Below are 25,595 nucleotides of genomic sequence, written 5' to 3'. Positions count from 1 at the left end.
CTGAAAGTTGAGCTTTATTCAAATTTTGCGTTATTTAAGTTGTTTTTTCTTTTCTGTCGTTGTTTTGGTTTATTCACTTCGTTTTACTTTACGTAGCTTAAAGTATACCATTTCTAGTTTTAGGATTCAATTGTTATAAATGCAGAATTTTTCAGAAAACACATTTGGAGGACATTCGAAAAATATTTTTAGGAAAGTATCAGGAAAGAGGTTTTATGTTTGCGAGTCGTAAACTGCATTTATAATATTTAATGGTTACATTGATCTGTCCTTAACTAGTGCTAACTTCAGATAAATTACAAATAATAAAAGAAAAGTCAAATGCGGCAGTCGAATGTTCATTAAAAATGAACTGAGGGTGGGATACCAAACAAATCGTTCATAAACTATTTAGTTTATTCAGGATAAAAAGAAATAACCTGGCCAAAGAATACTATGTTCATAACAAACAACTATTTTTACAACTAGGCCAAAGCAACTGTTTTTATAACAACGTATCGGAAAATCATTTTGGAATGCGTTCTACAGTGAACTGTTGTGATCATGCTTTTTTCGGCAAAACATTTCATCGCAAACCAAGAATAATCTCTCAGCAGGATTCTACTGTATGTCAACAAAGTTAGAGTCACTTAAAAATTGTTCAAAAAATTTATGCTTTAATTCTATCAAAGTTAGAAGCGTTTGAAAATTTTTCAAAACTTTTACTATCAGATTTTTCTTTGTGGTCTATTCTACCATGCTTTCTTGGTCACTACATTTCATCATAAACTGAGAATGGATCTTTCAGCAGGATTCTGCTATATGTCACCAAGGTTAGAGGCATTTAATTCTCCAAAATATTTACTGTCATTCTTACCGCAAAAAAAAACTGCTTACCTTATCTACCAGATTTTAATCCGATTTCTGATTTTTCTGATTAGTTCACTTTTGAGACAATGGTTAGGATTTAAACTTGACTTTTAACTCTCGAGAAAGTGCGCGAAGTATTTCATACCTACGCAAAGAAATGGAATATTTCTAATTTGTGTAACCTAAATTCTCTGTTGTATTTAGTATCCGATTTTCTTCATGATCTTGACAATGACTTTTAAATTTATCTTCCCCTTGAGTGGAATTTTTAAAAAGCAACCTGTTCCACGCACCTGTTAATGCAAGTCTATTTTTCGTTGGAGCAGGTAAATCAGAGATTCACTTTTAGGGAGAATGTAAATATTCCATCTCATAAGCTTTATTAAGTAAAAAGCATTTTAATTTGCATTTTCAGCAAATTATTAATCTGCCAGATGGTCAGTGATATTTCTTTTTGCCTTGGATGGAATACAGACTAGGGGAATAAGACTTTTCCACGAAATCCATGCACTGCATACAAAAACAGAAATGTTCCAAACAAATAGCCTTTGAAAAGACTGAGTACAAAAATATGGACAAAAATTTTAAATTATTCATTAAAATAATTATATAAATTATTTTATTCAAAAAGCACACAAATAATATAATTATTAGGTAATAGAGATGAAATTAGACTTAGCTTCAAGATTATTTTATTAGTGTTTTCATTTTTACTGACATCAATTCTTACTTTTTATTAAAATTAATTTTAATTAAGATAAGTTTCATTCAATAAGTGTTATTACAAATGATAAACAGTTTCTGTACTAAATAACATTATTTGTATTGCAGTTAGGAGCATGAGACAATCCACACTCCCACTCTCCTAACTCTTTAGGATGCATCTTCCTTCAGGACATCCGTAAAACCTTTAAGGTAAGGAATTGAGCAGAATATCAGTCATCGAGTTGGGACCTACAGAGAAACTTTCGTAAAGCTTTTAAATCTCACTTTGAACATAACCTGATACTGTTATACTTTGTATAATACTATGTTACTGTTATTCTTTTCATATTTACTTGAGTGATATTAGGATAAGCATAAGTTTTGTGTCATAAATTTCCTAGTCATTTCTTTTCAACCTGTAAAAAAAAATCAGTACCCAAAAAAAGATACAAAAAATTTTTACCATTCGGTCCTTTGCATAAATATTGCAGCGTATTCGTTTGCCGGGTAATAATGAAGGCATGAATCCATTATTTTGTACAGAATCCCACGAAAGTATCTGTGGACTGATATGAAATCGAATAAACTTGTTTAAACGTTCTGGATCACCAATGGTAACGGCTCGTAGAGTGGGAGACATTCTGCTCAGGGCAGAGTTTGTTGGTAAAAACAGGGTGCAGCCGTTTGCTCGAAGACCTAACAAAAAATTATACAATCAATATATAAAATACATTTATTTGAATTAGAGAATCAAATTACTAAAAGGAACAATCTAATTTTGATTAAAAAAATATGCAAAAATCATAGCAAATGCATATGAAAAGCATTAATATGTTGTTATACTACAATATATAACAAGTGTTGAGTTGTTAAACTTTTATTCTTTCTTTGTTCTATTTTCTGCGCCCTTGTGATGCAGTGAACTGTCAAATTTCTATTGATTGATTTCTTAATAAAGTCATATGAAACACGCGTTAATATGTAACAAATAATTTAGCAATCCAAAATTAAGCTGAGATTAAGAAATGAAACATGAGGGAAGAAAATGATGATTTGACAAAGAATATGAAGAAAAACTAAGGAAAATAGACATTAACGTTTGGTTGCTGTCTGCTTTGAAAATCAGGTTAGTTATTCTTAAAAAAAAGTTCAACATTAGTTAATATGATTGTCAACAAACAGCACTGATGACTAGAAAAGAGCTCACTCCGCACTACGCAGTTGTGTCAAATATTGAATATTTTTAAAGCAATTTTCTTTTTCTCAGTGGACAGCACCATTCGTAGGAGGCATTCACAGATAAATTTGAAACTTAATGATGTCTTAGTAAGCAGGACGCATCAAACAATGAATTTCCATCTCCTTTCGCTTTTTTTTAAACGATATTTCATATCTTCAGCCAATTTTGATTTAGCCAATTACTCTAATCTAAAATCTTCTTCAAGATCATAGAACATCGGAGAGAGTCCGACTAATATTTCTCTAATTAGTGAAATTCAGTGTATTGTCTATGGTTTCCTCGACACAATTTGCTTAATAACGCTGATGGTCATATTCAGTTAGAAATTTTCGAAGGAGTTTTCAAAACTTCTACATAAAGAGCCCATCCGGAGGTATGCGATGATTGTCATCGTGATGCAATCGGATCTGAACAAGAAAACAAAAGGTCCACACAAGTTAAGCATAGTAGAATGTCTGGTGAAATCGTCTGATGGACACCACAAATGTAGGCAAAAAAGATAGATAGACCTCGATGAGCAAAACGCTCAGTACTGGCCCCAAGGAGCAATGGTACCAAATTTAGAAGGCAGTTAAGAAATTGCATGACCACATCTGGAGTGCATTCGACAATACATCTACTCATAAGCACACCCCCTAAAGAGAAGATCAAACTGCTCATCTGTAATATACAACTGTAGTAAGAATTTAGAATATTACACTGTTATACAGTACATCCTTATAAGTTTAAAGACTTTAAACAAAGTACATTACAAAAGTAAAAGCAAAAAGATGCTCAACATGCATTGAATGGGTTAAAAGACAATTAAATCTCAGTGAAAGTTCAAACAGTTAGTATTTTTGAGATCTTTCTGTTTTAAAGATTGCTTTCAACAACCGAGAATATTTGCTTTGTATTCTAGCTTGAATTTTTCGTTCGCTTGTTTATAACTGTTACAACAAGGTTGCTCATTGTATTCCAGGCGTTGGTGGCTCGTCTTGTTGCAGTTAGCACAAGTTTCTTCATTTGTATATCCACTTAAGTATGGCCGTATCCACAACACTTATAGCAACGAAGATCAAGTTTCTTCTCTATAAAGTTTGATCTCTAATCAAGTTTGTTCAAATTATCAAACTCTTTTGTCAAGAATATTAACAGTGTAATAAGCATGATGCCCTTGGGTTTTATATATTTTTTTAGAGTATTTGCTTGATAAAGTGATTAATGATTAATCTGAATAAAATCGAAAGGCAAATATTATGTATTGCAGCTGAGTTGTCGAGAGTATTGTGTGTGATCTGAAATGCGTAAATGACATAAGGTACGATAGCGCACGAATACAAATATTGAGGGTACAGACGAAAGAATATATTGTAATGCAAAGAATGACTTACTTGGAGATCGTAATTGATTTCGTAAATGTGCTTTCTTCATCCAGTCTAGAAAAGTAGTTGCGTTAAATTCATTCCCAATTTGATTCAGTTTGTCGTCAAAATCTTGATCTGGCGAAGTTTGCTGAGCTAAATGCATTATTTTTTAATTAAATTTATTTGAGCCAAAATATTAATCAAGGAACTAATGATTCCACAATCTTTATGTAAAGTTTGAAGACAATTACTTAAATCAAAATAACTTACGTGTAGCCGGAATAAAGAGCAAGCTATCAATCGGATGAACGACTCCGTTTCCTGTGATTATTTCCTCTCCAGTTACAGGTTTCTCATTTACAAATACTCCACCTAAGGTACAAAAATAAGAGAATTTAAAATATTTAAGGATATATAAATGGAAATTTATTAGTTCCTCTGAAAGAAAATTAAGTTGGCTAGTCGAAAAATTTTTTAAGAAAGGTGTCACTGATAAAGTGTGATAAAGTGTTAGAGCATAGAAACACTCAGCTCAAACTCATTTTTAAGCTAACTTTTACCAATTAATTACAATATTTATGCTATGTCTTAACTTCATTTCGCTGTTTAACCTCCTAATCAAAATTTCTTATTTATTTTGTTTTTATTTATTCTAAATAATTTTTTTAACTGTTCAAATTATCTCAAGAATAAGATATGAGCTTCAGATCGATGAATACCGTCTAGACCAGGGATGGCGAACCAATGGCACGTGACACAATATTTTAGGCACCCCACCGATCGCAATTGTTATTGCACTATGAATTGTTATTACACAAATGTTATTACATTATGTAGCATATGTAACAATTAAATTAAAATTCACAAAAACAAACAAAGTAATAAGCAACTATTAATAAAAAAATTAACAATTAATGCTAAAAAAACAATTAATAACCATAAAAAAACAAGTTAACAATAAGTAACAAGAGAAAAAAAATTAACTGTCTTGCTTAAACTAACATCTTACAACCTAATATAAGTTATTTGTCATCTAATCTGTAGCAACCGAAGTCACACTTATGTTACTTTAAGTTGAACTACGCCTATAACTGAGACATTGCAAAATGTTTTTTTTTCTTCAATGTATAAATAATTTTGAGTTGATAGTATTTAGTATTATTATTTTCTCAATAATCACGAAGTCAAAATTATTTGACGGCACTTCTATGACATCATTAAACAATTTCTTTAGAAAAAATGGCACGTTGGTGTATAAAGGTTCGCCACCCCTGGTCTAGACTTTACTTCCGCAACTCTCTTTGCCATGAATTGGCTGTTGCGGCATTGCTTTTACTTGTAATGATGTAAGTTTTGAATGAAAAATAAAACTCTTAGCATATACATTTTTAAAAGAGATTTTTAAACTCTTGTATTTTACTATTTAAATAATGCATAACAAGTACAGCAAATTAATTAAAGCAGAGTTCTGAGATTAAATTTAATATGCACATCCGTTTCAAAAAATAAATAAATTGAGGAAAAATCTCAGAAAAACTTTGATTTTGATTTGGCGACTGAGGCCATTGTTAAATAATATGAAGTTATTTTTTATAGTTAAAATAATATTACCTGATGGAGTTCGATGGATAATTATAACATTTCCTCTTACAGTAGTTAATCTGAGACCAGGCGACAACCGACTTCTGTAGTATGCACCAGGGACAACGTGTGACCAGAAAAGTTCTACAAATAATTAAATTTCAATTAAGAGAAACAAAAGAAATATTCATATACTCAGATATTCTTAAATTTTGAAATATTTTTATACCTTGAATTGCATGTCTACATATTAGAAGTCTTGAAACAAATTTTACAGTGTAAATCATGCTGAAATTTTACAGTGTAGATCTAACAATGTATTATCTACACTGTAAAAATTCAGCATCAAATTGAGGCAAAAAATATTGACACTTAGAATATCAGTTCTTTTTACCGTAAAATTCATTTTTACCGGAACATGTTGTGGAACAACAAACTTGTTATACTGTAAATTTTACTTCAGTAATTGTCATAAAAATCTCCGAATCACTTAAGTTAAATAAATATTACTGTAAAAATCATGGTATAATATTTCAAGTTAAAACTGGGTTTTACGATAAAATGGATCTTAAGGATGATGTACCTTAAATACTTTATACCGTAATTTGATCAGAAATGTTTTGCAGTGTTGACAGTGAGAAGTAAAAGAGAAACTTTTTTTTTTTAATGGCGGGCACTTGGAGCTATTGTCCATTGGCCACAGAAAGTGCCAGAACTGCTAATTCTCNGAAAACTAAAACTATTAGCTTTTAAATTTTTTACAGGAGATTTTTAAACACTCTTGTTTTTTTTATCATTTAAATAATGTATAACATGTAGAACAAGAGATTCTGAGATTAAATTCAATATGCACATCCTTTAATGAAATTTAATTAAATTAATTAAATTTAATTAAATAATTAATTAATTAAATTTAATATGCCATCCCCTTAAAAAAATTAATGAATTGAGGAAAAATCTTCGTGAAACGATTTTTCGGAAGCATCATTATTAAATAATATAAAGTTATTTTTAACAGTGAAAATAATATTACCTGATGGAGTTCGATGGATAATTATAACATTTCCTCTTACAGTAGTTAATCTGAGACCAGGAGACAACCGACTCCTGTAGTACGCACCTGGGACAACGTGTGACCAGAAAAGTTCTAAAAAAAATTAAAGTGCAATTAAGAGAAACAAAAAAAAATACTTATATATCCAGACATTCTTAAATTTTGAAATATTTTTATATCTTGTTTTATATGTTTACGGATTAGAAGTATGTTGATGCCTTATTCTATTCTAACAAAGTATCTACACTGTAAAGATTCGACACCAAATTAAGGTATAAAATATCGACACTTAAGAGTACAAGTACTTTTTACTGTAAAATCTATTTTTACCGGAACATGTTGTGGAACAAAAAAACTTGATGTACTGTAAATTTTACATTAATAATTCCCATAAATATCACTGAATCACTCTAATTAAATAAATATTACTGTAAAAATTATAGTATAATATTTTGCGTTAGAACTGGATTTTACGGTAAAATGGATTTTAAGGATGATGTACCTAAAGAACGTTATACCGTAATTTGATCTGGAATTGTTTACAGTGTTGACAGTGAGAAGTAAAAATGAAACTAAAGGTAGACAACAGTGTGGCTAGATAAAGTTGTTTGCTATTAAATGAACTGAAAGCACCTGAGTAAAATATTATATATAAGTATCTCCAATTTACGTTGCTTTAGGTAAAAGTGGAATATGTTTACTATTTATTAAGATTAAATATTTTAAATTAAAAACCTAAATAAGGAGTTTATTTGTTATAAATGTCAAATGCAAAATTGTACCATAAAAATAAATTTATACGTAATATATATCGTGATAGGGAAGTAGAGTAGATGTATAAGTAGTTAATTTGTATTGTATATTAATTTGTATGATATATTGTACGTGACATATAAGGAATTCATGCATTAACCAGATAAAAGAAATGTAAATGACAAAAAGTAAAGAAATATAGTAGCCGTTTAAAGTTGAAAATGTTCATAGTATTGCCGCTTTTAATTGGCGTATTAGAATTTAAATATGACTAACTAAAAAATAAAACCCTTAAGCTGATAAGGATATAAAATAGAAGTAGAGAGCAGAAAACATTTATAAGAAATTTATAACACTTTATAATATGTATAACGTATGATGAGGAGATATATTTACCTGATAAGAAATTTGTATCTTGCAATTGATACGGAGGTAGAGTAGACAGTGCAGCATCAGTCGGTGCAAAAATAGTGTAGACTGAACCATCTGAAATCAAAATAAGCATTTTTGTGATTCATCGTAAGAAATTAGATTTCCCCAAATAATAATGAATATGCAAGTACCGTTGTTGATGAGGCTTTGTATATTCGGCCGAGATTTGATAATTTGCTTAAACTGTGGGAAAGGCTGTAAAGCATCAGCAACATTCCGCGATGTAGACGGGAGGATTACTTTGTCAGTGACTAATATCATTCCATCTGCAGCTTGACGAACTGAAAGAACTCTGGCGCCCCCTACCATCAATGACTGAAAATTTTAAAAAAAAAATTATATTAGTTACTATTCTTAAAAGATTCTTCCTATTATATAATTATCACTTGTCAGAATAATAAAAAATATAAGATGCATGTAAAAATTGCACTAGTCAAAATAATTGTAAAAAAAAGTCTAGTTGAAAGATTAAAAAATACAAAAAGTACTGATTAAAATACTTCAAAAAATAAAATTATACTAGTTAGATTAAAATAAAATTATACTAGGTTTAAAAATACAAAAATAATGTCAAACAAAGGATTCAAATAATGAAAACTAACAATTATCAAAATTTTAAAAGATTGAGAACAACAGTTATCTAAGTATTAAAGTATTAAAAAAACGCTAAATGAATATTTAAAAAATATGAAAGTAGCACTAATCAAAATATTAATTGAAAAAACTTTTTCTCAACTCTAAGAGGCCCTTTTGAAACAAAAAATGGGATTAAGTTTTAAGCTTTTTTATTCTCCAAAATATATTTCATTTCACAACGAAACTTAAAATTGAAAACTTTCTGAGAGTAAAAACAGAAGATTGGAATACGTATTGTAATAAATTAACAACAAAGTAACTTAAACAGATTTGTGAGTGAGTGCATTACAAATAATAAATGGAACCTTGTTGGAATTAATTATTTTATATGATAAAGCATATTTCATGTTTTCAGTGCGTAAAGTGATGTGATGAGTCTAGAGGAAGCTATAAATTATACTCATTCTTCTACCTAAATGAAGCTTTGTATTTTAGACTGATAAATTCCGTATTCATTATACCCACTAAGTAAGGGGAATTATAAATAATAGTGTTATATTGAAGTAAGAATATTAAAATTAGTTACTCGAATTTTTACCACCGTAGGAATAATGGTAAAAAAATCAATATTTATAAAAAATAGCGCTAAGTGCACTACACTGTTAGAATTTTCATTTTAAAATTATGGTAAAATAACCGTCAGCTGTCTATCTATCCAATTAACAGTAAAGTTTACAGTGGGGAACCTCTTTTAACTGTACGGTTTTCAACCGTTTACAACTAGTATATTTAAAAAACCATAAATACGAAATTATACCATTTTTTAACCATATACAAGAGACATGGTTTCAAAATTGTAAAAAAAATAACTGAATATTGCAGATAGTTTAGCAGCCTTATGGCTTTGTCATCAATGCGTGATTGAAAGTATCGTGTTCTTATTGTACAGAATGACAAATTAAAGAGTGCAGAACACCGGAAACACTTCATGTGTTGAAGGGAATGCAGGGAATGATACAGCGTCAACGCAGGGAGTCGAACTCTCATTCTGATCGTCATGAAATTGACAGATTTGACCTCTAGGCTATAATGTGTACACAGTTGCAGGGCACTAAGTGTCTTCATTATGTGGGCCTCGTTGGTGAAGTAAAATCCTGGTTGTTTAACCATATTAGGGGACAGCAGTTAATAAATAGTTTTTCTCACAGTTAACAATTTCAATACCATCTTATTTAGGGTCATTTCACTATTTTGTTGGAATAGGGCAAAATAACAATTAAATAAATTGTTATTTAACTATTTTTCCGAGAAATTTCTAACAGTGTATATTTGACTCACACTTCCACCGTTGAGAGAGCTGATAATGACTGTTCCTCCCAAAGACTTCACAGGTTGATCTCTATCTTCTCCCGTCGTCAGATTTAATTGACCCTCCATCATTTGTGAGAGTAGCATACGTCGTAACAAACGAGAATTACGACGAAGACGATCCAGTACATTCTGTCCAAGTGCTTTGTAAGCATTGTCCGTTGGAACCAGTATAGTATATCCTATATCTGATCCTAACAACAAAGAATAAACAAAGACACTATTAACACAAAGTTTATTTTTTATAAACTTTAAATGAATAAATGATCGAAACATAATGCTCACCATTAATCCTTAAGGATACTAAGCAATAAAGATTTTAAAGGAATATTAAAAAACCATTGACTTTGGCAGTATGATTTTCAATAAAATTTGAGTGGTGAAATATAAAAACATAATGCTCACCATTAATATTTAAGGCAACAAAGATTTTAAAGGAGTATTAAAAACCCATTGAATTCGGCAGTATGATTTTCAATAAAAATTTGAGTGGAAAAATATAAAAACATAATGCTCTCCATTATTTTTATGTGTACTAAGCAATAAATAATTTTAAGGAATCTGAAGAAACAATTAAGTTTGACAGTAGGTTTTTTTCAAAAAAGCTTGAATGAATAAATGATAGAACCATAATAAACACCATTATGCCCCAGTGTACTAAGCAATAAAGATTTTAAAGGAATATTTTAAGAAACGGTTAACTTTAAGACTATATTTTTCAATAAATCTTGAAGGAATAAATGATGGAAACATCATGTTCGTGGTTATTCTTCAGCGTGCTTAGAAAGGAAGTATTAAAGGAATATTAAAAATTTATTAACTTTGTCGCTGCATTTTTCAATAAATCGTGAATGAATGAATTATAGGTACACAATGGTCATCAATGTTCACAAGTGTACAAAGCAAAAACGATATTAGAGGAATATTAAAAGTAATTAATTTAAACACTATGATTTTCAATAAATTTTGAATAAATAAATAATAAAAACATAACGCTTAAATTATTCAAAAGTGTGCTTATCAATAAAGATTTTAAAGGAATATTTAAAAAAAAATTAACTTTAACATTATATTTTTTTAACAAAATTTAAATGAATAAACGGTAAGAACATTTTGCTCACCATTATTCTAAGGTGTGCTAAGCAATAAAAATTTTAAAGGAATTCAAAAAGCAATTAGCTTTGACACTATGTATTTCAATAACACTTGAATAAATTAAGAATCGAAACACAATGCTCACCATTATTCCTAAGTGTACTAAGCAATAAAGATCTTCTAAGTAAGGAATTAGCCGTGGTAAATGTCATTCTTTTGCCGTCGGGTAGCTGAAGGGGTGTTGAGATAGTTTTAGTTATAGAACGTGGAATAGCTGGAGGTGGCTCCCTGTAAACTGGAACAGGCAAAAATTCATCTGCCATAGAAGGAGGATCTGGAAAAAAATTAATACTTTTTTATAGATTTTTGTAGTCAAACTAATTTAAAACTTTCAATAAAAAATTATGAAAAAAATATTTTTATTACTGAAATATTCATTCAAATAATAAATTGGAATTTAATGTAATGTTTGTTTTCAATTAAAAATGGTGACAAATCGCATAGTTAGAATACAGGAAAAGGAAACTTGATTCCTGAAATGCACGCAAAAATCTTATCTCATAGCATGTGGGCAATTTCTACAATTATTTTTCACGAAATATAATTTAAGTGTCTTATAGATTGAACTTTAAAGAAGACGTTTGTCGTTATAGCTACAGATACAGTTTGAAACATTTTTACAACTAATAGGAGTGCTGAATAGCTATTTTTAATGATTAATATTTGTGTTATAAACAAAATGTAAGGTTTAGCTGCACAAGAAGTTCGTTAATGATCAAGCGATATCTTACAAAAAGTTGTGCGATTTAAATATTAAAATTGAGTTTTAAATAATTCGTATATTGTTTTTAGATTATTAAAAGCTTCTAATTCATTTAAAACATTTAAAAAAAATTTCAATCAAAACCAAGTTTGTTTTGACTATTTTGTGTACTTTAAAAGGATTATAAGTTGGTATATGATAGATTACTTTGTTTATTTAATCATCTCAGGACTTATAACTCAAGATTAGAAAGTGTTATATTATCAATATAAAAACATAACCATATTACATACTCAAGGAAAAAATTAAAAAAATAATATTAAATAAGCATGGGATGCAGTAAAATTGAAGATCAAAATATAAAATAGGAATAAAAAAAAAACCGATAGGTAGGAATAGTGAATACTGTATTGAACTGAGGAAGCTACTCCCACAGTGGAGTACTTTTATTTTTTCCAACATGGAAAACATTGGAAACGATGACAATGATTGTTTGCTAACAAATATTTAAGACAGTTCACATAAATGTATATTTACCTGGTAACGTATTCATTGTAAATGGTGGAGGTCCAATTGTTACAGGGCGCCTTCTAGAATGCAACTCAGGGGGTAAAAGCAATCTATTAATTGCGTGTATGACACCATTATTGCAAGATACATCGGATTTCACCAAAGGAACTCCATTGGCAAGAATGAGACCTGTGTCAAATATTGAAAGATTTTTCATTAAACTGAGCTAAGTTAAGCTTATTAAAACAATTAAGGACAGGTTTTTTTCTGAATACTAGAATTATACATATGGTATTTAAAAGGAAATATTTGAGTTGATAGTGGTTTAACTCACCTCTTCTGTTAGTAAAATGAACTGGTTCCCCTCCTAATGTTCTCAAAGAATATCCATGGGCCAATACAGCACTATAGTGAGTTCCTGGTACCACGTGGTTTAAAAGTACCTCTAGATTTAAAACAAGGCTCTAATTAGCAAATATATTTTGCATTAAAAGTTCTAGTTTTTTTTAAAATATCTCGTTATCCTTAAGTTTTTTTTCTCCAAATGATAAAAAGAATAACCTAGACTGAAACGAACTTTTTGAAAAGTTAATCCCTTAGTATATCAATAATATAGTGCAATAGAATAATACGTCATTACTGAAAATATTTTTTTTCTGTCAAACTCGTTCTATTTTTAATTTTGAAGATATTTTAGAAATTTAAATAAAAAAAGATGCTTTTAAATTTTTATATATGAATTCTATATATATTTTCTATATGAAGAAGTATTAAATTTATCATGGTATCATTTTTAACAGGGCTCAAATAAAGTTAAACTGTGTAAATGACAATACTAAAACTTATACTTTTATTTCATTTATATAGATAAAAATGAAGGAAAACTGAATTAACACAAGAAAGGCTCTTAAGCCTTACTATGAAATTCTTTTTTAAGTGAACAATTTTTTTAAGTTCTGTGACTTTTTCTTTCTGCACTTAATATTAATAATTTTATTTATAATCCTTCCAAGCAGTTATTTTCTGTAAAAAAAATAAGTGTTCAAGAATTTAATTCATTTCTTATAAGATATTTAGAAATTATTTTTCAATTATACTTATGATGATTTTAGATATATAAAAAAGGATCTATATGAACTTACTAGTTAATAATGTTATATTATTGCTTAGTTTTTCTTCAATTTCTGGCGTCAAGGCTTCGAAAGCTTCATCAGTGGGTGCAAAAAAGGTAAATGTTCCACCTAGATGAGAAAGAAAAACAGAATAAATATTTTAATCTGTTAATATATATTCTGATTTGGATATATGAAACTAGCTATAATTAATTATAATGGATTCCTTTGGATTGCAAATAAATTTCTTGGAGGTACCAACCAAGAATTTCATTATCATTTGATCGTAATGATTTTCCGTATCCTTTTGTGTAAAAAGGAGTTCGTTTTTGGCAAACGTTAATAGGATAAAAAATGTCAAAAGTTAAAAGGGATAACATAAAGGATTTACTCGTGCCATGCTCGATTGTGAATAATATTACTAGCAAATTACAATCTTTTACTAGTTGGTAATTGGTTGGAGCCATAGACACCACCAAATTTTCTGTTTTTGGATAACTCCTTTCTTTATAATTTTGACGTTTCAACTTATGTACATTTTGACGTACTATTGACGTAAATAATATGTGAAAATAACGTACTCATTCTTATCCAGTAAAAAGTGGCTGGTAAAATATTCTTAAAAGAAAAGAATTTGTTAAAGTCAAATTTTATGTAAATTTTCTGTTTTTTGGATAACTATTTTTTGTTTTAAGTCGACGTCTCAACTTACGGAGACTTTGAGGTATTGTTGACGTAAATAATATGCAAAAATAACGTACTCATTCTTACCCGGTAAAATGTGGTTGGTAAATATTCGTAAAAGAAACGAATATGCATACGTAAAATGTTATGGTTAATTAAACTAGGTTTCAAATCTCATATTTTCTGGGCTTATTTATAGGTGGTGAGGGAAATAAACACTTCAGCTGAAATAAGGATTCTTAAGGATTCTAAACCAAGAATCAAGTAATAAATATTTCTCAACAAAGCAAATAAATTGGTATCTTTGATCAGAGCTGACGAATTGATAAAATGCATTATAAAACTAATTTTGTGCCTTAGAAACCTTTAATAACTTGAAAAAAAATTGGTTTAAACTGGCGTTAGACAGAAACACGAATTAATGATTTTAAAGTCTTTTAAAACTCAACTTACTGGAAAGCTTCGGTCCAAGTGCTGTTTTCATCAGGAAATCATTTAGTCTTGGAAAAGTCAGCTTTATCTCGGTCAACAAATCTTCATTGGAGATTGGATACAGCACTCGGTCGATGGGCTGTATTCTTACATAGCCCGAATCTCTTGCGTCATCCAGAAATTGAGATCCTGACACACTCAGCATCTACTTCAAAGTAGAAAAAAAAATATTTAGCAAAAATCAGCCTGCATGTAAAAATAATTGTTCAATTCATAACTATTGATCTAATGACTGTATTTCTACCCACCATGAATATGAATCATGTTTGAAAGGGCCAACCTCATGCTTCTTCTAGTTAAGCATACTGTTTTTTCTATGGATTAGTATTTATGATAAATAAAAAAAGTTTGGTACTTGAAAATGTAAAAAAAAAATGCAGTTAAAATAGCTCAACTTCGAGTACCATCTGCAGATTTTTAATCCTTAAAATTTGGGAGATAGCTGAAACCTTTGAAAATTGCCCAGCTTGGAAAACCGTAGACAAATTTTTTATCTTTGAAATATGAGAAATAGCTGGAATGTTAAAAGTATGGTTCCAATAGTATGCACTTTTTTTTCCTTTCAGAGAAATCAATTTCAGTTAAATTACTCCGTGAAGGTTGTTTTTTCATTAAAATTTTTTTTAAAAAATGGAGCACTGCTAACATATGCAGCAAAAACCATTGATTCTAACTTTAGAATATTATAAATGCTCTTCAGCTAGTAAAACTTTAATAAAAATAAAAATAATAAAGGATTATATTCCTCAGTATAAGAACAATTAAGAAAACAGGGAGAGATAAAGATAAAGTAAGCACTGAAAATCGTGAAATTGTACCATTAAAAGAAAAATAACATTTGAAATTTTAAAATTTTATCTACACTCACCTGACCTTCATCGTAAACGTTTAATCTAAGAGGTGTCCCACTCGTTCTTAAGGATGGCAGAATGACATCATTTTTGACGTTTACGGGCAATATCCGACCACTAACAATGTGTTGCAATACAAATTCTCTTAGACGATCTGGGTTACTTGGGACAGATATCAGAGAAAATGCTTCATCGGTTGGTGCAAACAGCGTCACTGGCCCTGAAAACATCAATTATAATTTAGTAAAATTTAATAATTGATGGGCTTGTGAAAATATAATATGACTAACTTTTATATCGTTTAGAAATTGAAACCTAAAACACAATTTTAGGTTTCGCTCAAAAACAATGTTAAGCTTAAGGGGTTTATGAAATTGTGACAGTTTAGGTTAAGGTGAATGAAAGAAGTAACAAGTGAAAGAAATGTGATATTAACTGTATATTGGTTCAAATCAAAACATCTAATTATATTTTTATCCTACTTTTATTTCAAGTTTATTTTAAAATGTTAACAATGCAGCTTTCTAAAAAACAATTTCGGATTCACTTTTACTTTTTTTTATATAAAAAATTGATACTGACTAAGTAAGTTCTTTAATTTTCAAAACACTATTTTTTAAAGTTAAAATCATAAGGAAGTGTTTTGATTCATTAAAAGTATATAAAAAGTTAAAAATCACAAATTTGGCGCAATTTATTGAAATCTTATTATTTTTTCATATAAAGCAAATCTACATCTACTTGTTATTATTGAATTATTGTTAAGCTCACAAATGTCATTAAAACACATTGTTAAAGTTAATCTGAAGGATAACCTATATCGTAGCGTTCTATTTCTGAAAGTAATATTTGTTTATGTAGCATAATGAGATACGTGACAAGAAAGAACAGTTGGGAAGCACGGTGAAGTGTGACACCTTGTGACAAAGAGGAGGACCGAGTCAAAAATAATGAAAAATATATATGACATCATTTACAGCACCCCTTATAAAAGCGTTAAAAACAAAATTCACCAAGTTTTCTATAAAGACTATAAAGTGTTAGTGTGTATTGTGCTGTAATCTAATAGAGATTATTTTAAATACGTAAAGTTTAGGCCTAGATACAATATTAGGGTCCTATTTAATGTAAAAAAAATTGTTTTTTTTGTTAGTTTGTGAGAATCGCTTCAGTTATTGTTAGAGTTTCATTTTTTAAATCGTTCTGAAGGTTTTTTAAAATCGACTTTATTCTTAATTTTAATTGAAAGGTATTCCACCCAATTAACTTCCTCACTGTAAGATCAATACATGTCACATTTTTTTCAAACCTTCAATGCAACAGTGTTTCCTAACCGTCATTCTTAATACATAATGTTTGAATCCTATCCAAAATAGAAGCAAAAAATACATTTATAATTAAACGATGTAAATGAATTTGTGATGAATCATTTGGCGAATCAGATACTAAGAAGGCGAAATAAAAAACATAAAAATCGGACTATGAGAGGGGGATAAAAACTGTTATTAAAAATTCTGGCCAAAAAACTGGTCTTCGTGTTTTTAACTCTACCTTCTCCAAATGTTGCTTGCAAATCTTTTAAAAAAATGTTTCCTATTATTTCCTTTTCTTATATATTATTTTTGCTTCATTTATATATGAAGAGTGGTGATTACAGAACACTTAATATATATGATGGTACAAAGTACTTGCTGAGCTTCACTTTAAGAATGATTTATTTTCAATTCTTTTAATTAATTGTGTTAATTTTTTGTATGAAAATTTAAACGTATAAATTCTCATTTATACGTTCTTGGTCTCTATTTACCCATTTTCTTTCTGTGTCAATGGGGTACCTGCAGGTGACGTAGTGGGGATACCTCGATCCTGATTGGTTGTTGAAACGGGCATTTGTATACGTTAGCAACTGTTCTTTTCATTCTATTTTGGATAAGACATCTCAGTCAAGTATCTATTCTATAAAATGACACATTCTAAATTCTTACACAAACATTTTTTTCTCAAAGATTTCATTTCTTTCACTATATATTTACACAGAGACTTAACGCAAAGACAGGCACAGAGGCATGTAATTTTGCATCGAAGTTGCCAAGTGCATAAAACAATAAAATACGTAAACACATAATAAATCTAAGTTAAGTAAAAGAAGTAGACTACAAGGAATTATATTTCAACTAGTAACTCGATATGGGATACGGCTATGTATTTAATTAACGTATCTTTTAACATTCTAACTTATGTTCGAAATTTCGCTCAGCCTTAATGCGCCATTTTGCTGATAGGGATTAGCTGGCGGTGTCGTCATGGGTCAAATAAATGGGCATGAGTGGTCTTCTTCTTAAACAGCAAGTGTTCAATTATCAGAATTCCCATCTAAATTATACATAAGATGCAAAAATTAATGGCATAAACAAGCATTATAATTAACATTACCCCCTCCTTGCAGCTCCTTCTGCAACTGTGTAAAATCGATGATGGCAGCCATTCTTCTCAGTCCCATTTGTGTTAGTGTCCCTAACAGACTAACTCTAGGAGTTATTCCGGGTGAGATTAAGATAGGCTGAAAAAAATATAAATAATGACTTGTTGTGTTAAGTTACAACTGATAATAAGCTACAACTGATTTTGGCTAATTTACATGCACTGGAAAACAAACAATTCATAGTTATTAAAAGGATATGTTTAATAAACAACTCTGATGTATCAGACCTATTGATGTATCTTTACCAGACGAGGAAATAAAATTCTTGCATAGCAGATGGTACCATCAAGAAAGAAATTAATTTTCGAAGAAAGCTTTTGATTTTGGCCATCTCATTCAAAATAATCTATCAAATGGAAATCATCAAACTTTTTGTTTCGGGATTTAAACCGAAATTTAAAACATGCCACGAAACACTTTTGAAATTTCATGTGGTCATATTTTTCTTAATGCTGCTTTCCGTAACTCTGTCACCAAGGAAAAGAATAGTTTAAGTGCCTTACACTTGAAGCAATGCGATGATTTTAAACTATTATAAACTATTTATTAAACGATGTATTCTTGTTCTATGTATTCTATTGATTTTAAACTATGTATTCTTGTCGTTCAGAATTATCTGGGCTTTAGAACAGACAATTAACCTAAATATTTTAAAATAATATTTTATAAAAATTATTTTACCTAAATATTTCATAAAAATCACCTATTTGGCTTCATTTTTATACCGAGATGAAACTTATCAAAATCACTGCCTTATTCTCAGCTTTTGAAAATTTTTATGAGTCCAAGTAATGCATCATTGGAGTAAGCTTTTAAATATTAAAAAATTAGACCACAAATGCTTTTCATTTTCACAAAACCGTGGTTTTTCTCCCTATTGACGTCTTGTGTCAGTTTTAAAATAAGCGTGGACAGCACTAGCTTTACCTAGACTAAACTTGACCTAATAGTCATAAGTAACAGTTGGAAACTTACAGTAGTAATGAAAATAGCATATTATTCGCAAAAAGCATCATTTCATACTACGACGGAGCCTTCGAAAAAGTGCTTTAAACATGTTAGTTGAGAGGAATAAAAAAATTCGTTTGACCTATTAAAGACTATTTGCCTAACAAATTTATAAAAAATTACACAATTGTATCTACTCTTTTATAGTAAATTGATGCATAAACAATTTTCTATATATTCTTTCATACTACCATCTAATTTTGAGAAAACTTTTGAAACTAGGTAGATTTCAAAACGAATTATTTTTAAAAAAATATTCAAAAAATTTTAAAAAATTTTGAATTGGATTAGAAAAGACAAAAATAAATCTCAAGTCGGATTAGCAAAAACGAAAAATAGATCTTAAATTGAACTAGCATTCGGTGGTTACAATGGAAAGGTCACAATAATGGAAGATCTTACTAAAGACCGTAGACTGTATATTTATGAAGTTATGATTATCAAATAAACTGCGCATAGTTTGCAAGAAATTACCTGAATCCTCATAACCGAAGATTGCCTTGTTAAGGTTGGAGCTGCATTGGTTTGGTCAGGATTTCTTACTCGTATCAAAATTCCATCAGAAGGCACAACACGAATGACTAAGGATAAAAGAAACACATTCAGAAATAATAAAACTTGTTTTTTTTTAAATCAGATATTGAGTTATTTTATAAAAAATATGTAAAAAGATAACGTAACCCTGAAAAGATATGAATTTGCTTCTTTCTAGTGACTATGGTTAGAACATAATTGCATTAAAAATGAGAATTTAAATAATTCTTAAACTGAATCACTCTGGTCAAATAAATGAATATACATTTACACACTGGTCCAACAACTGGTCCACTGAAGATCAGATCAAGGGGTGATTATATAAAATCCTGTTTTCATAGATTTTTCCTATTCTGTAGAAACAGATTTAGATAAATTTTTCAAATTTAAAAGTGAGTAGAATTATAATAATCTTCGTTCATTCAAACAACAACCAATCAAAATACTACATATATTTAAAACGTGCTCATATCTCTAGCAATACTCATTTAAAACTCCTATATTCGATATTTCAGGTTTTTTTTATAAAAAATTAAAGTTAAATTAAAAATTTCTATCCTGAAACAATTCAAAGTGTGAAAAATTTATGTGTAGCGTTTACTAAGAAAAAGAAGGTACATAGCACAACAGCTATGAAACCTTTTTAAATTTCTATTGGATATTTTAATTCCTTGATGTAACGTTAGTAAGTGACTTCGTTATTGGTTAGAACCTGATTGCATATGAAGTTTTACTCTGTTTATTGAAGCTCGGTCCCCAAGGAAAATAAAAAAATCCATAATTAAGGTGTATTACACTTGAATCAATGCGATGATTTTAAACTATATACATAATCTTGCCGTGAAGAATGATCAGAGCTTTATAACAAACAACTATTTTAAAAGTTATTAAACTTTTTAAAAATCGCCGATTTGGCGGCATATTTCCACCTAGATGAAAATCATCAAAATCACTGCCGTATTCTCAATTTTTGTAAATTTTCATGAGCCAGGTAATGCAGTAATGGAGTAAGTTTTCAAATATTGAAAAATTAGACAGCAAACTCAAAAAACTGTGACTTTTCTCCATATTGATGTTTTGAGCGATTTTCAAAATTAGCGTAGACAGCACTGGTTTTAGATTGGCTAACTGGAACTAACAGTCAAGAATAGTAGTTGCAAACTCACTGAAGTTAAAAAAAAACCATATTTTTCACAAAAAAAAGCATCATTTCATATGAATACTTCGAAAAACAGGCTTTAAAAGAGCTTTGTCCAAGAGATGATGACGCAGTGTATGTTACAGATTCACTATTTATTGTTTTGAAGCTATAAATTTACTTTGTAACATATTTAGTATTTATACGATTTTAAAATACACAATTCATACTGTTACTCACTTACATACTCTTTACGATATTCACAATATACAATTCGCTTTGTGCGTTACATATTCAGCCATAATACTATCAATTTTATACTTACAATTTTATCAATTTTATACTATTTTATACTATCAATTTTATACTATCAATTTTATATTACAAAATTTGTACTTTTCAAAATACATAATTCGCTTTGTGCATTGCATATTAACAATTTATGTGTTTCAAAATACAAAATTCACTCTGTTCGTTACATATTCACTATTTACACCTTTCAAAGTACAAAGTTCACAATTCATCCGTTCAAATATTTTTAAAGATAGTGAAAATAGCGTTCATAAATTGCAACATTAATACTTGTAGCGTATCTACCACTACGAAATTACTACTACAATTCACTAGTATATAAGACATGTTAACTCGACTCTATGTCGGGGTACCTTTTCATAGATTCATTGTCGATATCCACTCTCCCCACATTGGTGATCCGGACGTGATGTGAACACGCCTACTTTGGCAGTAACGTCCACTTCGTTCTGAACGCGCCTTCTTCGATGGATGGTCCACCGTTGACTTGCTACTTGTGACTGCGATATTATCCCCCTCCTGTTGCTACTCAGTCTCAATTAAACGCAACGTCGGCCTGCATACAGTCGACTGCTAAAGGCAACACAGGAGCGACTGCGACCATGATCTTAATACAGCTCTCATGACTAATGTTCAAAGTCCGGTGACCTTAATCTAGCTCTCCCGGTCTGTCACAAATACAGCAACTAGTGGTATCCATGTATCGAATTGTATCACAGCTATAATTCTGGTGGGGGAGTACTGTAGCATATCTACCACTACAAAATTACAACTACAATTCACTAGTATATAAGACATGTTAACTCGACTCTATGTCGGGGTACCTTTTCATAGATGAAGGTTGACATTGTCGATATCTACTCTCTCAACAATACTCAATCATATTTGAAAACTATCGCAATGTGTGCAATGGGGGTAAAGTTAATTTTATTTTGTGTAATATCAATTTTATTTTAAATTTGTGAGTATACTTTCGTTTTATTTGAAATATTTTTTAAGAAGAAATGACGAAAAATAATGAAAAGGTTACGAGTAAGGGATTGTGTTATACTTTGGACCAATTTTTTTATGCTGATTGGAATGTTTGAAGTAACTTAGAACGACAATATACGTTTGCCAACTAATATAATTTTACTACGAAGTACAGAGGTAAAGCTATTTTCCCTACATTTAAATTAACAGACGGAATTATTACTTACGCTAAATTACATAGATTACATAGAATTACATAAATTACATAGTAATTACATAGACTGTAATAGAAAATTTCTCCTCTAGGTGACGCAAATATTTGCACTGGTTTGACATACTTCTGGTTCAAAGTATAGTACTTGCTTTTTATATAATTGAAAATAATTAACAGATATAAAAAGTACAAGTAAAACTTCAAGTACAAAGTGGAAATTGTATAATAATGTTACACCGAAAAATAGAGTCTATAACCCTTATTTGGAAGAATGATTTTTCTTTTGACTCGAGGGTACAAAGGTACCGAAGTACAGCAGTTTTTCCTTGCATTTTGAAGAAAGTAGCAGATGAAAAATAAAAATGAAAATTTAAGTACAGGCTGGAAGACGCATAATATAGTTTTACAATAGAATAACTATTGTCTATAACTCTCCTTAGGAAGAATTAACAATTTTTTTACTCAATGTATACATTAGTGGTTAGGTTAATGGGTCCTGCTTGAGTTTAACTTAAAAGCAATATTGAGAACTGTACAGTTTAAAATAAAATTTTTCCTTCAAAACAATAGTGATATAAATCTTTATTAGCCGCCTTTAACGATTAGTAAGTCTACAATTCTAATAACTTAATTGGTTTTAAATAATATATTAACCAAATTTTTTATCACCTACCAGTTGCCAGCAGCTTTGCCGACGTGGAAATATCTTGATTTTAATTTTAACTATTTTCATATGCGCTTTATTTTCAAAGTTCTTTTTGTATTGAATTTTAGTAGCAATTTAAGATCTCTCCGGCAGCCATTTAATTACACAAACCACCGCAAGTATGAGTTTGGAACATTTCATCATAGTAGGCAGTAGAAGTATTAAAATTATTTCTATTTCTCTTTTGCTATAATACAGAAAACTCATACTAATCCATTACCATTAAAAACTTCAAGGACATAGCCAATTTAATGTTCCTCCCTGGTTTTCAGTTGAAAGAGAAAAGTTTTATAACTTTCTAATAAATCAAAGGATCATTTAAAAAAAATGTGAAATGAAGTTACAGAATGATAGAAATGATCATTTAAAAAATGTGAAATGAAGTTACAGAATGATAGAAATTCAGGCGTGAGAGTTTAAATATAAACAATCCTGTTATCGCGAAGTGTTTTTCTCCTGTTTTCTCAAATTTATCATTGATTTTGTGATGCGTGACAACTTAAGGGAGAATAGAGAGAGAAATGTATTAAAGTATGGAGATTGTTAGATTTCACAGTGTCAATGCTTTGATTGGGTTTTAATCCAAACATTGATACAATAAATAAATGTGCCTAACCTTCAAAAATATAGCTAAATTTTCAGTGTTAAATCTGAGATTTATAATCAAATAAGGCTCCATCCCCTTTTAACTCTTCATATAAAGCTTAGAAATTTTAAACCATAAATAATCTGAACTTATAACCTTTCTGTGCGAAACATATTTACGCGTATGAGCAAAATTACACGCAAAATTAAGTTTGTTGAACTTTTACCTTCACAATGGAATTTGACTGAGAGTAGTTACTTTGCAGTTTTACTGCAGACCCTTGACCTACAGGTGGGTGCAACAAAAATCTGAATTTCGTCTTAAATGTTTATCAGTTCCTTTTAACATCCACAGAATATAAACAAGGTGCAATTATATATGATGTGTGATGAATCTCTTGATTTTTAGGTCAGTAATTTTATTCTTAAATTAATACAATGCTACCTTGACAGAACTACGCTCTTATTATTAAACCTTGAAATTGACACACTAATGAGTTTCTAAAATATCAGGCTCATAATTTCAAGACAGAGAATAATACAATCGTCTCTCGAATACTACAAAATTAATACCTACAATAGTGGCTCAAATGCTATAATATTAAAATAGTAACTCGAATATTAGAATAGTATTTCATGCATATTTTTTTTCCGAAATTTCTGTATTAGTTTCTTGAATACCATAATATTTTAATAGTTTTTTGAATACCATAATATTTTAATAGTTTCTTGAATAATACATTATTATAACAGTTTCTTAAACACTATAATAGTTTCTTAAATACTATAATATTATAATAGTTTCTTTAATACTATAATATTATAATAGTTTCTTAAAAACTATAATATTATAATATTGAATATAATATTATAGTTATAATATATTATATTATATTGAATATATATATTATAATATCCTTGAGCACTATAATATTAAAATAGTATCTCAAATACTATGATATTGCAATGACATCCCAACTACCCTAATAATATGTCAGATACTATAATATTCTAATATTGCATTGATTATTGTTATACTATAATACTATCTAGAATAATATAATGGTTTCTTACTTATTATTTTAAATTTTTTCAATACTATAATAATAATTCGAATGCTATTATGGTATATCTATTATAATACTATCTTCAATTAATCGAAAATGCTGATATTGCTTTTAAATCTATCATATGTAACTTTATAAACACAAATCTTTAGTTATTGAAAAATCCTTTAAATTTATACTATTCAGCTTAAAAAATAGAAGTTATATTTTTAATAGTGTGAAAAAAATTATATTCAATGAATAATATTCAAAATTCGATAATAGTTCCGTTAAGTACGTTAAATTAGTAGAATATTTATTAGTGAAAATGAAATGCTCTAAGATTACGTAAAGGAATTTTGAAACAAAAACGCCCATTAGTGAATAGAAGTTATTTTCCGAATAATTTTACTTTTTTTATAAAAGATTCTGTTAAGATTCTTTACACACATAATGTTTATCATTATATATCATACTAAAAACTGCGTATCATTAATTATTTTTTTATTTCTGAGTCAATATTCATTCCGTATATAACATAAATTATTTTCTTTCTTTTTTTTCCAGAGTACCATTTACAAGGAATACCAGTTCTTATATAGAACGATAAAATTCAAAATGATAGCACCAGTGAAAGCCAATATTTTATGACCTTATAATCATTAACGAGAAGAGCTTTTTTTTGAAATCCTTACGATGGCAAAAAAAATTATAGTAATGCAAGCCTACAACACCAGCAAAGCTGATAAGCAGTTCATGAAGTTTTATGTAGATTTTTTATACGTTGGGGTCATGTCAAACCAACATAATTAAGAATTGACGTTCCACCTGTATGTTTAAGCCATCATATTTTAAATGAAAATTGAGATGATAGAATGCTAAGTAGTGGCGGGAAGATAAATTTTAGTTATTGTTGTACAGTGCGCCAAAAAAAAGGACCACACTGAATATATTTTTAATCTAATGATCGGATCGTTACGTCCTAGGAGTCTTATCTTAATGGTACAAAGGGATAACCTCAAATATTATAATGAGGTTACGAAACCAGGCACAAAAACATACTTTCTGTGAATAAACATACCCTCTTTCCGACAGATTCGGATTTCTGACTCCCAAACTAAGGGGGCGGGCTAGAATCTGGTAAATATGGTCCCCCAAGGTTATTCAGGAGAGCTGTCCAAAACCTG

The 25,595-nt window shown here is 29.3% G+C and overlaps 1 protein-coding gene across 2 annotated transcripts in view; it reads right to left on the bottom strand.

Annotated features, from left to right (window-relative positions):
* Positions 1 to 25,595, bottom strand: part of LOC107443332 (transforming growth factor-beta-induced protein ig-h3) — a 35,991-nt gene that overhangs the window by 3,990 nt on the left and 6,406 nt on the right. Inside the window, exons 2-16 of one of the 2 annotated variants that reach the window (XM_043044935.2) lie at positions 19,376 to 19,482; positions 17,845 to 17,971; positions 15,429 to 15,631; positions 14,522 to 14,705; positions 13,415 to 13,513; positions 12,607 to 12,717; positions 12,300 to 12,461; positions 11,145 to 11,333; positions 9,875 to 10,098; positions 8,092 to 8,275; positions 7,925 to 8,014; positions 6,755 to 6,868; positions 4,411 to 4,512; positions 4,168 to 4,293; positions 2,018 to 2,250 (exon numbers count right to left, since the gene is read on the bottom strand). In XM_043044935.2, coding sequence (XP_042900869.1) covers positions 2,018 to 2,250; positions 4,168 to 4,293; positions 4,411 to 4,512; positions 6,755 to 6,868; positions 7,925 to 8,014; positions 8,092 to 8,275; positions 9,875 to 10,098; positions 11,145 to 11,333; positions 12,300 to 12,461; positions 12,607 to 12,717; positions 13,415 to 13,513; positions 14,522 to 14,705; positions 15,429 to 15,631; positions 17,845 to 17,971; positions 19,376 to 19,482 — 2,255 coding nt within the window. Of the gene's footprint in view, positions 1 to 2,017; positions 2,251 to 4,167; positions 4,294 to 4,410; positions 4,513 to 5,751; positions 5,866 to 6,754; positions 6,869 to 7,924; positions 8,015 to 8,091; positions 8,276 to 9,874; positions 10,099 to 11,144; positions 11,334 to 12,299; positions 12,462 to 12,606; positions 12,718 to 13,414; positions 13,514 to 14,521; positions 14,706 to 15,428; positions 15,632 to 17,844; positions 17,972 to 19,375; positions 19,483 to 25,595 lie in introns of both variants that reach the window. The other variant, XM_043044933.2, reaches the window with a different exon arrangement.

Source organism: Parasteatoda tepidariorum, chromosome 3 (assembly GCF_043381705.1).
Source record: "Parasteatoda tepidariorum isolate YZ-2023 chromosome 3, CAS_Ptep_4.0, whole genome shotgun sequence".
Taxonomy (NCBI): Eukaryota; Metazoa; Arthropoda; class Arachnida; order Araneae; family Theridiidae; genus Parasteatoda; species Parasteatoda tepidariorum.
This window is presented reverse-complemented; position numbering and strand designations above follow the sequence as displayed.